The following is a 14,737-nucleotide window of genomic DNA, read 5'->3' as shown; positions in this document are numbered from 1 at the left end:
CAGCAAACAGTTTAAAAAAAAAAAAAGGGTCTCGGTCCGGTATGCTAGGCTTACTCTCTCTCTGAGGAAACGACATCTGAAGGTGTTTAGACATCAGGGAGAACTCCAAATGTCGAAAATAATGAAAAAGAGATGAGGATGTTGCTCTATTCCTGCTCCATAGGTGTGTAATATTGACTTATTTTTGCTGTTTTAGATTATTTAAGCTGGCACTGGCTTTATATTCAGGAGTGCACTAACTGCATGAAAGTAAACACAGACTGAAAGTGATAAAAAAAACCAAACAACCCGAGTCACAAATGAGTTTCTGTGGTAATTCAAACTTCAGACAAGTTCAACTTAAACCACATACAAATGTCAGTCGTTGTTTTCCCTCAAACATACCACTCCACATAAAAAAGTGGAGCTTCCGAATGTGAACAAACCAGAAAGAACAGCACTACTTTTTAGCCTTTAAGCCCAATGCCTATGGAACGCTCAGCAGTGAAGTCTGGAATCCTAGACCCATCCCCCTCCAAGACAGCTTTTCATACTCTTATATGTAGATCCACACTAGCTGATGTAGTTGAAGTAGTGGCAGTTTGCTGATGTAGATCCCACTAGAAAACTGAGCCAGCGGAAATAGTGCTATACTTCTTACAGTATTTTGGTTTCCCTTTATCTCACAGCTCATCAAAATCAGAGATTTCCTCTTTGAATGGAACAGTGTATTTGACTGGGATATACCATTAAAAGAAATAATAAAAATTCTCTCTCTCTCTCTCTCTCTCTCTCTCTCTCTCTCTTCTTCCTCTCTCTCTCTTTCTTTCTCTCTCTCTCTCCCTCTCTCTCTCTCCCTCTCCCTCTCTCTCTCTCTTTCTCTTTCTCTCTCTCTCTCTTTCTCTTTCTCTCTCTCTCTCTCTGCAGAACGACACATGGAGTGAGCTGTACTCATTTGCTGTGTTTAAGGCGATGAGTCACATGTTGTGTATAGGCTACGGGCGTCAGGCTCCAGAGAGCTTGTCCGATATTTGGCTGACTATGCTCAGTATGATCGTAGGAGCCACCTGCTACGCTGTCTTCATTGGCCACGCCACCGCCCTCATCCAGTCACTGGACTCCTCTCGCCGCCAGTACCAAGAGAAGGTAGGAGAGTCGTCTAGTCACACGTTAGATTGACCTCTGCTTTTAAAACAGCTTCATAGAACTGTACAAACACATACGTGATGTGATTAAAGTGACAGTTTATAGCAATGGACAGAAATCTGTTCTATCATCTGTTAGAGTGATTTGTAGCAGTAGAAACATAAAGGACCCGCAAAGTGATGTTCTTCTCTGTGCCGCTCCAGAAGGCAACAGCCAATGAGGCGTTAGAATGATCCATGGCAGCTGAGAGTGTTCCAGCTACACAAGACAAAGATGTATTGACTGCGAGAGCCCAGTGTAGCTTCAGCAGGAGCCGTCTTATTGTTTGTGAGAAAGATTCACCGGCCCTGAGAGACCATTTTTCTACACGGGCCTTGAGAAGGTTTTATAAGTCCCAGTTCGTTACGTAACTTTTACCAGGGTTTATTTACGAGTCCCTAGACGAGAATGGTTATTACGTTAATAGTGAGATATAAATGTGTGTGTAGAGAACACACTTGTAGCTTGAGGAACCATGTATATTATGTATATTGAAATATTGCAAGTGTGTTTAAAACCTATATAATTATTATTGAAATATTTGATATTGCCATGTACAGGGGTTAGACAATGAAGCTGAAACACCTGTCATTGTAGTGTGGGAGGTTTCATGGCTAAATTGGAGCAGCCTGGTGGCCAGTCTTCATTAATTCCACATTACACCAGTAAGAGCATGTGCATCCAATGGTTCAAACACTGTGTCCTGAAGGCGGTGCCGTGTATCAGGACGACAATGCACCAATACACACAGCAAGACTGGTGAAAGACTGTTTTGATGAACATGAAAGTGAAGTTGAACATCTCCCATGGCCTGCACAGTCACCAGATCTAAATATTATTGAGCCACTTTGGGGTGTTTTGGAGGAGCGAGTCAGGAAACGTTTTCCTCCACAAGCATCACGTAGAGACCTGGCCACTATCCTGCAAGAAGAATGGCTTACAATCCCTCTGACCACTGTGCAGGACTTGTATATGTCATTCCCAAGACGAACTGATGCTGTATTGGCCGCAAAAGGAGGCCCTACACCACACTAATAAATTACTGTGTTCTAAAACCAGGTGTTTCACTTTCATTGTCCAACCCCTGTACATTGATATTGAATTATTGTCCAGCCCTAGAATGATGCACATACAGATAGAGCCAGAAAAACCCTTTATATAAAATGTACAGAGTCACAGGGGTGGGTGATACGGACCTAAAACTACATTATGATATTTCAGGGTGTTTTTGATTATAACAATAATCTTGGCAACGTGACAAAACACTGAAAAATAATTCATTTCAAGAACACGCTATTACAACAAAATATATGTTAAAGTTTTATTTTAATAAAATTGTAACAGTTTCAAAAATTAAGTAGACAAAAAAATTGGTTAATATTTGGTATTTTTTTAAAATTTACTTTTTTTATCAAATAAATAATGTAACAAATGATATAACTAATAAATCTACCACAACTGAAGTGCAAAAAAAAATGTATTGCATGCGTTTAAACAGCAAGCGTAAGTAATTTTACAAAAATACCCTTAAAAATTTACAGTAACTACACTGTAAAAAATTACTGTAAAATTACAGCGAATCTGCTACAGTATTTTATTGTAAATCACAGTATTTACAGTAAATTATTGTATTATTCAATTACAGTAATATGCTGTAAATTTGAAATACAGTAGTGTTCCTGTAGAAATACGGTAAATGGCTGGGAACTCTGCTGCCACTATTTTACTGTAAATCACATTATTTACAGTAAATTATTGTATTATTCAATTACAGTAATATGCTGTAAATTTGAAATACAGTAGTGTTCTTGTAAAAATACGGTAAATGCCTGGGAACTCTGCTGCGAGTATTTTACTGTAAATCACAGTATTTACAGTAAATTATTGTATTATTCAATTACAGTAATATGCTGTAAATTTGAAATACAGTAGTGTTCCTGTAAAAACACAGTAAATGGGTGGGGACTCTGCTGCCAGTATTTTACTGTAAATCACAGTATTTACAGTAAATTATTGTATTATTCAATTACAGTAATATGCTGTAAATTCGAAATACAGTAGTGTTCCTGTAAAAATACAGTAAATGGGTGGGGACTCTGCTGCCAGTATTTTACTGTAAATCACAGTATTTACAGTAAATAATTGTATTATTCAATTACAGTAATATGGTGTAAATTTGAAATACAGTAGTGTTCCTGTAAAAGTACAGTAAATGGGTGGGGACTCTGCTGCCAGTATTTTACTGTAAATCACAGTATTTACAGTAAATTATTGTATTATTCAATTACAGTAATATGCTGTAAATTTGAAATACAGTAGTGTTCCTGTAAAAATATAGTAAATGGGTGGGGACTCTGCTGCCAGTATTTTACTGTAAATCACAGTATTTACAGAATATTATTGTATTATTCAATTACCGTAATATGCTGTAAATTTGAAATACAGTAATGTTCCTGTAAAAATACAGTAAATGGGTGGGGACTCTGCTGCCAGTATTTTACTGTAAATCACAGTATTTACAGTAAATTATTGTATTATTCAATTACAGTAACATGCTGTAAATTTGAAATACAGTAGTGTTCCTGTAGAAATACGGTAAATGGCTGGGAACTCTGCTGCCACTATTTTACTGTAAATCACAGTATTTACAGTAAATTATTGTATTATTCAATTACAGTAATATGCTGTAAATTTGAAATACAGTAGTGTTCCTGTAAAAACACAGTAAATGGGTGGGGACTCTGCTGCCAGTATTTTACTGTAAATCACAGTATTTACAGTAAATTATTGTATTATTCAATTACAGTAATATGCTGTAAATTCGAAATACAGTAGTGTTTCTGTAAAAATACAGTAAATGGGTGGGGACTCTGCTGCCAGTATTTTACTGTAAATCACAGTATTTACAGTAAATAATTGTATTTTTCAATTACAGTAATATGGTGTAAATTTGAAATACAGTAGTGTTCCTGTAAAAATACAGTAAATGGGTGGGGACTCTGCTGCCAGTATTTTACTGTAAATCACAGTATTTACAGTAAATTATTGTATTATTCAATTACCGTAATATGCTGTAAATTTGAAATACAGTAGTGTTCCTGTAAAAATACAGTAAATGGGTGGGGACTCTGCTGCCAGTATTTTACTGTAAATCACAGTATTTACAGTAAATTATTGTATTATTCAATTACCGTAATATGCTGTAAATTTGGAATACAGTAGTGTTCCTGTAAAAATACAGTAAATGGGTGGGGACTCTGCTGCCAGTATTTTACTGTAAATCACAGTATTTACAGTAAATTATTGTATTATTCAATTACCGTAATATGCTGTAAATTTGAAATACAGTAGTGTTCCTGTAAAAATACGGTAAATGGGTGGGGACTCTGCTGCCAGTATTTTACTATAAAATTTACAATACATTTTTTTACAGTGTAGTACTTTACAGTTTGTCAGTGTTTGGATTGATCTTTCCTCATGGCATTTTGTCCAATCCTCACACTGTATTTCCTCATATTTCATGTAAACGCATAACAACATTAAATAAACAAGTCAGAATATCGCTATTATCAGGATAAGGATGAAAAAGAAAATGTAAAATTTAAAATGATCGTTTGTGACACATCCCTAACAGATAACGCTGGCCTCTTCTCATGAGCTGTGGCATAAAAAAATAATTATATATTTGCTCTTATCTCATGGATTATTCCAGACTTTAACCTTTAAACATGGGACTAAACACCCATAAGCACATAAGACAGAATGTGCTTCCAATGGCTGATCTTGCTTTCAAATAACGTGACTGTTACATCACCACGCTATCAGACTGTCTGGAATTCATACGTTCATTACGCTTTATGAAACTTCCTCCCTCATATCAGCAGTGCTCCATTTTTCTAATTAGTTCAGTGTCAGTTTTTCATTTAAGCTCATGCAGGCGTGTGGCTGGCGGGTGAATCGAGGACAACGTACTGGAGCTGATTGTTGTTTCTGTGGTCGGAGAATAGCAGTCCTTGAGAGGACGCTGGAGCCTTTTTAACGCTGCACAGGCCTAGCGTGCAGTTCCCCAAGGACTAATATCTCTCTCTCTTCCTCTCGGTGCTTTCTGGCCATGTCTCTCTCGCTCTCCCTCACTCTGCCCCTGTCCCTGTCTCTCTCGTTCACTCCAGGGGAACATTAATAGACTCGAGACTGACACTTCAATCTGTCCGGTTACTGCCGAGGCGAAGATTAAACTAAATGTAGTATCAGGACACACTCTGTCATATCTGCCACCAAATGGTACGATTTGCTGATATGTGCAGTATGAGATCTACTTCAGTGGACTCATTTGCATATCCCAAACATAGTCAATCAGCCAATCGTCTTTAGTGCTGACACTAAATGGCCAGAGTCTGTGGACACCTGCTCATCTCGTACTTCTTCTGAAATGACTTCTGGGAAGACTTTAGATGCAGGAACATTTCTGTGAAGATTTGATGGCCTTGAATGATAAGGTCCTCAGCCCAGTGTCTGGAAGCTGTATACTGCTCTAGCCGACACTTGGTATTGAGCACGGTGACCTTGGGAACACCTTGGAACACTCTTGTGTAGCCTCTTCCGAACATCTCATTTAGTTTTATGACTCCACTCCCAAGCTGCCATTTTTCTTTTGCTTCTAGCATTTTGTAATCATTTTTATCAGTCTAGGGTCCAGCTGCCACAGCGGTCAATGTGACAGCATCAGCGCAATTATCGCGGTTGCTAGCACTGACTGAATTAGCCTCAATTGCTGTACTGCTGTGTTATTAGCTCTAATAGTGTGTGTAACCTCTGGCAAAGTGATCAGGATCTCTGAGTTCATCCAATCAAATCGCTCTCCTGTTGCCATGCAGGATGGCTGGGTGGCTTCTGTAAGACCAAGTCTAAAGAATGATAACCCAAAACAGCGGTCCCTAGAACCCAAAACGCACGTCTTTCGCATCCAGACACAACTGGAATTTATTATTCTGTGTCCCCAACCCCTCATTACCTCTTCCCCTACTTTGGTAACCACTGCCCCAAATAAGAATACGGATATCAGAAAGAAACCACAGCATTTCGGCCTTAAAACTGCAGCCACACTGGGTTTGTGTTTGCAAATGTTTGCATGGGAATGTCTATTCATTTCAATGAGATTCGCAGAGACAGAAAATTTTGCATTAATATATATATTAGTTTTTAAATTCAACAGGCATCACAATCCAGTGTGTATTTTGCGCACCTGCCACAGCAATTTTACCAATCAAAATTGCACCAATCAAAATCTGGTGGTAAACCTCCCAATCTGGCAACCCTGTTACCATGCAGAAAGTCCGACAGGGACATTGGAGCCTTCTGATAGGATGCTTGGAAAGTGTAATGGTAATTGCTGTTACCAGGAAAGTGGAGTGGGTGTGGCCTCGGGTGGAGGACACACAGCGGGGATGTGTGTGTTTGGATGTACGCATATGCTTCTGGGACTGTGCTCATAGCGTGTGTGCGTGTGTGCGCGTCTGTGTGTGTGTGTGTGTGTGTAGTTGCACAAATTACACTGTCTCACTGGACAGCCTGGCTGAAATTGATGAGGCAGCAAATCAGTGTCCTGCCAGCGTCCTTATGAAGGTGATGTAGACTGTGTGTGTGTGTACACGATATGCCTATGTCCTTGAGAGTGGCATAATGAGTTTGAGTAGACAGAGTAAGAGAGAGAGAGGGAAGGGAGGTAGAGTGCTATAGGGGCTGTGGGGGAGGGGTCTGTTGGCCCGGACAGCAGTGGGTATAAATTTCTGGATCACGTTTTTTTGGGGGAATTCTCTCAATGCTTCAATCTGAAGGTGACTATTACAGCAGAGTTAATCACACCCTCCCCAGGTGAAAGCATCCTGCACTTCCTTTCAGCCTTCGGAGCTGTAACTCTACCTTTTTCATGGCACTGCGTCAACAAAAAGAAAAGCATTCACCTGCTCTGAGGAAAGGAGCTCTTCAGCCCAAAAAAAAAATGCGGATGTGGCTAACAGTGAATGAATAAGCACGGGGAGCAGTCAGCGTTATTTCGTTTCACCTTTTCCAGCTGGCCTCCATTCATTCTCATGTGAATGTGTAAAGCTTTTAAGCAAAGGACGTAGAAGTGGCATTGCTGATGCAAGCAAAAGCGTGTTGTAATGGAAAGCTCATTTCAATGAAATGCACATTTTATATCCTTTTTTAAAAGAATGAAAGGCTTGATTTATTATGCAAACACTGTTAAAGGCTCATGAGGTGTCGACGAGTTACAGTCCATATTTTTGCTGTCCAGTGTTTTCCCAAATAGTGTTATTTATTTAGTATTTTGTGTGAGACTCTGTTTGCTGTGTTAGTTGAGTTGGTCAGAGCCATAATGCTGTAAGAGTGCTGTCAGAACACCAAACGGACCGAGATGGTAAGTCTTTACCACATCTGCAGAACCTTACTGAGTTGGAGGAGGACGAAGGAGTGTCCTGACAGAAGTCCCTCCAAACTGACAAAGCCATATTTCTTCCATTAATATAAATATAAATATGAATATTATAAATGTAATTTAAATGTAAATGATAAGTATAAATGAGTATAATGGTAATATAAATATTTAATGGCTTTATTAATCATTCATTCATTATCTGTAATGGCTTATTCAATTCAGGGTCGCGGTGGATACGGAGCCTTACCTGAATCACTGGGCGCAAGGCGGGAACACACCCTGGAGGGGGCGCCACTCACACACTCACACCTGCGGACACTTTTGAGCCTCCAATCCACCTACCAGCGTGGGAGGAAACCCACGCAGACGCTGGGAGAACACAATACACTCCTCACAGACAGTCACCCGGAGGAAACCCACGCAGACACTGGGAGAACACACCACACGCCTCACTGACAGTCACCCGGAGGAAACCCACGCAGACACTCGGAGAACACACCACACTCCTCACAGACAGTCACCCGGAGGAAACCCACGCAGACACAGGGAGAACACACCACACTCCTCACAGACAGTCACCCAGAGGAAACCCACGCAGACACAGGGAGAACACACCACACTCCTCACAGACAGTCACCCGGAGGAAACCCACACAGACACAGGGAGAACACACCACACTCCTCACAGACAGTCACCCGGAGGAAACCCACGCAGACACAGGGAGAACACACCACACTCCTCACAGACAGTCACCCGGAGGAAACCCACACAGACACAGGGAGAACACAACACACTCCTCACAGACAGTCACCCGGAGGAAACCCACACAGACACAGGGAGAACACACCACACTCCTCACAGACAGTCACCCGGAGCTGGAATCGAACCCAAAACCTCCAGGACCCTGGAGCTGTGTGACTGTGACACTAACCTGCTGCGCCACCGTGCCGCCCCATGGCTTTTAATATTTTGTAATTTCAAATTATTTTTATATTAATTATTTGATATTCATTAATATAATACAACCACAATCCCACAAATGTTGGGACACTGTATAAAATGTAAATAAAAACTAAAAACAATGCAAATCTAATAGATCCAGGTTTTATTCACATTAGAACATAGAACACACATCAGCTGTTGACAGTGAGACATTTTAAAACTATATGAAAAATATTAACCCTTTTAGAACCTGACGGCAACAACACCTCCCAGAAAAGCAAGTGGTACTAATAAAAACACCTGGAGTCATTGATACTGAACTCTGTGTGTGTTTCCTGAAGGCAAAGTTGAGACTGCACCCACTGACACACACATACACACAGTGCCTAAAGACATAGTGACACACACAGCCCCCCGTCCCTCCACATATGCTCCACTAAATGATGCTGTCTACTGTGTGTGATTCCTTCAGGTGTATGACCTACTCCACACTTTCAGCTCTGGTGGCAGTGTGTGTGGGTGTACAACTGTGTACATGCCTTTTACAGGCCAGGAGCAACAGCAGCCATGTGGTAAATAAAGAATATGAATATTAATGTGTTTTCACATAGAGAAAGAGGTCTGACTGAAATGTATAACTGCCCTCAAAGCAACATCAAAGAAAACTTTTACACAAAGTGATGACCTTCACTGATTGGAGCAGGGAAAGAGAATTGGTGATGGACGAGTCATCTGAGGACAAAAGGTTGATGTTACAATGGAGACCTCCCAGTTCCTGACGTACACGGCCCCAATGGCCAGGAACCTCTTTCTGAGTGAAGTGTGTGACATCAATAATAAAGATGTAGGACGATGTGTGGATATTTTTAACACCTCAAATATAATCTCACCCCAAACCTCTTTTGACTTTTGAAATTTGACTGTTTCAGACTTTACAGCATGACTCTCAGCAGCAAACACGTCATATTTCAGTTGTTTCCCTTTTGTAGCCCTTTTTCTTTCAGTTTTATCCATAGACTCAATCATACACTCTTAAAAAAGAGGGCTCTTCTCAGTTTATTAATTTAATGTGATGGTTCTAGTTAGACCCATGTGTTCTATATAGAATTACGTCCACACTGAAAAGCTTCCGTACATACATGAAAATGATGGTTCTACAAGGGTTCATTATTAAAGGAAATGCTTCTATATAGAACCCTAAACACTTGAAGAACCTTTTGCATCATTTAGGGGTTCTTCATATTTAGAATGTGCTATAGATTGAAAATGGTTCTAAAGAGTTCTACGATGACAAACTTGTAACAATAGAGGAACTGTTTTGGTTTCCTCTGGGTCACTGTCTGTGAGGAGTGTGGTGTGTTCTCCCTGTGTCCGTGTGGGCTTCCTCCGGGTGACTGTCTGTGAGGAGTGTGGTGTGTTCTCCCTGTGTCTGCGTGGGTTTCCTCCGGGTGACTGTCTGTGAGGAGTGTGGTGTGTTCTCCCTGTGTCTGCGTGGGTTTCCTCTGGGTGACTGTCTGTGAGGAGTGTGGTGTGTTCTCCCTGTGTCTATGTGGGTTTCCTCCGGGTGACTGTCTATGAGGAGTGTGGTGTGTTCTCCCTTTGTCTGCGTGGGTTTCCTCCGGGTGCTCCGGTTTCCTCTCGTGCTCCAAAAACACACGTTGGTAGGCGGATTGGCGACTCAAAAGTGTCCGAGGGTGTGAGTGTGTGAATGAATGTGTGACTGTGTGTCGCCCTGTGAAGGACTGGCGCCCCCTCCAAGGTGTGTTCCCACCACGACCCTGAACTGGAAAAGTGCTTACAGACAATGAATAAACGTTTCTGTATGTAGCATCTTTTTTAAGATGGTTATGTATAGCACTTAAAGAGGGTTCTACTATTGTTCTATTCTAAAATGATTCATTACAACAGAAGAACTGTTTTAGTGCTTTATAGAACCATATACACCACATTCTCCATGAATCTCAAGAACCAATTGACCATGCAGGTGGTTCTATACAGAACTTGTGACTGTGAGGAATGTGTGTGTGTGTGTGTGTGTGTGTGTGTGTGTGTGTGTGTGTACACGTGTGCTGTGGATGGTTTTATAGCCCTTATAAAGCCATGTCCGACGGCAGCACTAAATCAGAGAGATGGAGAAACAGATTGGATTGTAAGAGTGAAGAAGGGTTGTACTGATTAAAACACGTCTGACAGAAAGCATTTATTAGTTTTTCCTCCACAGATGGAGCTCTCCCAAACCTCTTTCTGGGACAAAGAACTTTAATACTGGCGTACACCTAACAAAACAATATTGATTTTTTTAGATTCTAATAGACAACAGTAAACCGCAGTGTATGTCATTTCCAGGTGGTGTAAGGTGGTTCTAAAATAGTTGATGTCTGTTTCGTTGTCGGGTGACACAGTGGCGCAGCAGGTTAGTGTCGCAGTCACACAGTGGAGGTTGTGGGTTCGAGTCCCGCTCCGGGTGACTGCCTGTGAGGAGTGTGGTGTGTTCTCCCTGTGTCTGTGTGGGTTTCCTCCGGGTGACTGTCTGTGTGGTGTGTTCTCCCTGTGTCTGCGTGGGTTTCCTCCGGGTGACTGTCTGTGAGGAGTGTGGTGTGTTCTCCCTGTGTCTGTGTGGGTTTCCTCCGGGTGACTGTCTGTGTGGTGTGTTCTCCCTGTGTCTGCGTGGGTTTCCTCCGGGTGACTGTCTGTGAGGAGTTTGGTGTGTTCTCCCTGTGTCTGTGTGGGTTTCCTCCGGGTGACTGTCTGTGTGGTGTGTTCTCCCTGTGTCTGTGTGGGTTTCCTCCGGGTGACTGTCTGTGTGGTGTGTTCTCCCTGTGTCTGCGTGGGTTTCCTCCGGGTGACTGTCTGTGAGGAGTGTGGTGTGTTCTCCCTGTGTCTGTGTGGGTTTCCTCCGGGTGACTGTCTGTGAGAAGTGTGTTAGTTTATAAAGCTCCCCAGCCTGAGACTGTAGAGCAGTGCAGCTGTGTTCTGTGGAGTGGTGGGGCAAGATCCAATCCCTTTGGAATGAATGGTGGTGGTGTTTGTGAAAGCAAAGCTCTTGCCATCATATTCACACAGAAATGTCCCAGCATCTTCCCTGACAAAGTTGTGTCTTTTGCTGCAACTGTGAAGGACAAACTACATATAAATACTCTTTATTTCAGGGAGAAAAAAGATGGAAAAGCCAGTGTTCACAAACCTTTGGTAAATCTGAAAATATTCGGATATTGAATTCTGTTAAAGGAACTCTAGGTAAGATCTGTTTTACAGCACTGTCCTGAAATGAAGGGGGTGGTTTCTTACCCTCCTCCGAAGGTTACATAGCTCAGTTTCTGCAGTGCTAAACCCAGAGTAGCGATGACAAAGGCTCTGTTCTCCCTGTTAAAGGTCAACGTAGCTTCACAATGATTCTGACGCTGTAATTTTACGGTACAAATACCACCTATTGTTCCTTTAATACCACTGTGCTCCAATACTCCCAGTGCTACAATCACATCTCAATCTACGGGTGTCCTGGGTCTACAGGGCAGATCCGGCCAGGCAAATATTGTTTGGCAGCAGGCTCAGTAGCATTGTTTATAATCTGTGAGTCACCCTTGTGAGGAACTGTGGTGCTCTATTGATGCTGTGGCTCGACTGATGTTTGATGAAAACGGAATTTAACTGTGATGATCCTTTTCATTTCACAATCAGATTCTAGCCTCGCTCGCTGAGAGTCGACGTCTCCTTGCGTTTAGCTGAAGCTGCTTTGGCTGCTGCCCTAAATCCAAAGGTACTTCTTTAGTTTTTATCACTAACGGTAATGTAGCGAAATATTTTAATTCTAAAACTTACATCAAATCCCATCATTTATCAAAATTCATGTATAATTATGTTATTAGACTGATTTGATGCGAAAGGCACTTCAGGGAAACTTACCCAGAACCAATTGTTTATTGTTTACAGCGGTGGTGACTGAAATTTAAGAGGCCTGAAATATTTAATGGCTCTGAAAGCAACGTCAAATAAAAATGATTACGTTTATTGATGCCTAAGATCAATTTTAAAGTGGTTTTACAATAACTGATTGTGAGTAGGTGAAGAGAGATGGTGATGGACATGTGTTCTGAAGGTAGGGTGACCAGATCTGAAATGGTGGAAAAGAGGACACGCCTCGCTGCTGTTGTATTCTTAGCTAAACCTATGTGTGCTTTTAGGTCCTTTACACCTTTATTTGCTACACAAAACATGGGAATTTCTTTTTTAATTCATCCGAGAACTTACATTTACGTTTCGGCATAGCTGCTCGAGATGAGGGTGGGTACATGAGCTTTGCCTGACGTAAACAAGGACTACTGACGTGCAGACTGACCAATTAAATGTTTACAGAGAAGGTTATCGACCAATAACGGTAGCTCTGCAGTCAGACCGTCCAATCAGAAGATTTTAGGCTACTTCACCACGCCCCCTTCTCACTCAAGTGAACCAATCGGAGTAGGGGAGGGCGGGACTAGTTTGTGAACGAAACTTCTCGAAGTTCTATGTAAGCTCTAGAAAAACTAAATCCCGGACGTTTGTGAAATTCCACCTAAAGTCTAAAAAAGAGGACATGTCCGGGTAAAAGAGGACGTCTGATCACTCTATCTGAGGATATAATGTTGATTTTTATATTTAAGACCTAATTCCTTACATAGCTTTCCTCAGAGAGCCTGAGCGGATGTCTCCTTGTGTTTTGCTGGAGCTGCTGTGAAGGTTTTCTGCTGAACAACCTTGTCCACATGCTGACTTCCTGCAGGTGCTCAGCACAGAAATCTGCTAAATGGCTGAAATAGATGAAGAATTCACAATAAAGGAGTTGTTGTTCATGACCCAGCTGCCATACAAACTGTTCTCCGTAATTTTCCTATCCTTTCTCCACCCACAAATACATTTAAAACTGTTAATGGCAAAGTCTTCCTCAGCTCACGTTTTCTAATTGACGTTTATAATATTATTATTAAGCAGAATGAATCATATAGTGCATGACAGGTAAAATACTTTGTTCCTGTAACATTCATCAAAATCCAGTGACTGTACAACATTGTTTTAGTTTTGATTACATCACCATACACCAGCAGGTGGGAAGCCCTAATATGGCGGCGCTGCAAGTCGAGTGGCTACCTCACAACTTCACGGTCCTGGGGCACTGGGTTCGGTCCTCACCTCGGGTCACTGTCTGTGAGGAGCTATGGCTGATTTATGCTGTATACCACCAAAACCCCAAAAATCTTCCTTAACACTATGTACTAGTGTAGTATTAGTATTAGTTGCTCTCTATAGGGAGTTGGAGTTGGAACAGAACCTTGTTTACACGTGGTACCAGAAAAGCAACAAAGCTGGCACCTCTTAGCAGTTTATTTATTTTTATTTATTTATTGTTTTGTTTTTTTTTTGGGGGGGGGGGGGGTGGATCCATAATTTCCCTTGTTCCACTTTGTTATTATTCATTCCATGACGTACAAACCAATGTCTGAGGAGATCTTTCATCATGAATTTGACGTAGAGTTGAGAGGAGGAGTTTATGTTTCTGAACCTCAGCTTGATCCATGTGCGAACGACTGTGGGCCAATCACAATTCTGCGTTGCCGTGATGAATAGTTATACTTTTGGAGAGGTGCACGTGAGGCTATGGTGCAGGGTTCATATTGACACGGGACCTACGCTTTGGTTATTGCATAGTTTCATCGCAGAGGCTTAAATTTGTCTTTACGTGTGTTGGGTTTCCTCCTACAGTCCAAGAAAGCAAGTTGGTAGGTGGATTGATGCCGCAAAAGTGGCCACATACAAACTACCAACCTTTAATTAATGATTAGAGTGTTATCAAGTTTATTATAACACTCATTTGGGAATTCCAATAAAATTCAATTAGAAATACATCATTATTTATTTACTTACTTATTTATTTATTTATTTAGTGGCGGCACGGTGGCGCGGCAGGTAGTGTCGCAGTCACTGGAGGTTGTGGGTTCGGTTCCCGCTCCAGGTGACTGTCTGTGAGGAGTGTGGTGTGTTCTCTCTGTTTCTGCGTGGGTTTCCTCCAGGTGACTGTCTGTGAAGAGTGTGGTTTGTTCTCTCTGTGTCTGAGTGGGTTTCCTCCAGGTGACTGTCTGTGAGGAGTGTGGTGTGTTCTCCCTGTGTCTGCGTGGGTTTCCTCCGGGTGCTCCAGTTCCTCCCACAGTCCAAAAACACACG

At 41.7% G+C, this 14,737-nt stretch overlaps 1 protein-coding gene across 1 annotated transcript in view; it reads left to right on the top strand.

Moving 5' to 3' along the window:
* Positions 1–14,737, top strand: part of LOC136675651 (potassium/sodium hyperpolarization-activated cyclic nucleotide-gated channel 2-like) — an 83,109-nt gene that overhangs the window by 41,240 nt on the left and 27,132 nt on the right. Inside the window, exon 4 of the mRNA XM_066652320.1 lies at positions 907–1,125. Coding sequence (XP_066508417.1) covers positions 907–1,125 — 219 coding nt within the window. The remainder of the gene's footprint in view (positions 1–906; positions 1,126–14,737) is intronic.

The sequence above is a fragment of the Hoplias malabaricus genome, chromosome X1 (assembly GCF_029633855.1).
Source record: "Hoplias malabaricus isolate fHopMal1 chromosome X1, fHopMal1.hap1, whole genome shotgun sequence".
Classification (NCBI taxonomy): Eukaryota; Metazoa; Chordata; class Actinopteri; order Characiformes; family Erythrinidae; genus Hoplias; species Hoplias malabaricus.
Note: the sequence above shows the minus strand (reverse complement) of the source record. Positions and strands in the feature narration are given on the sequence as shown.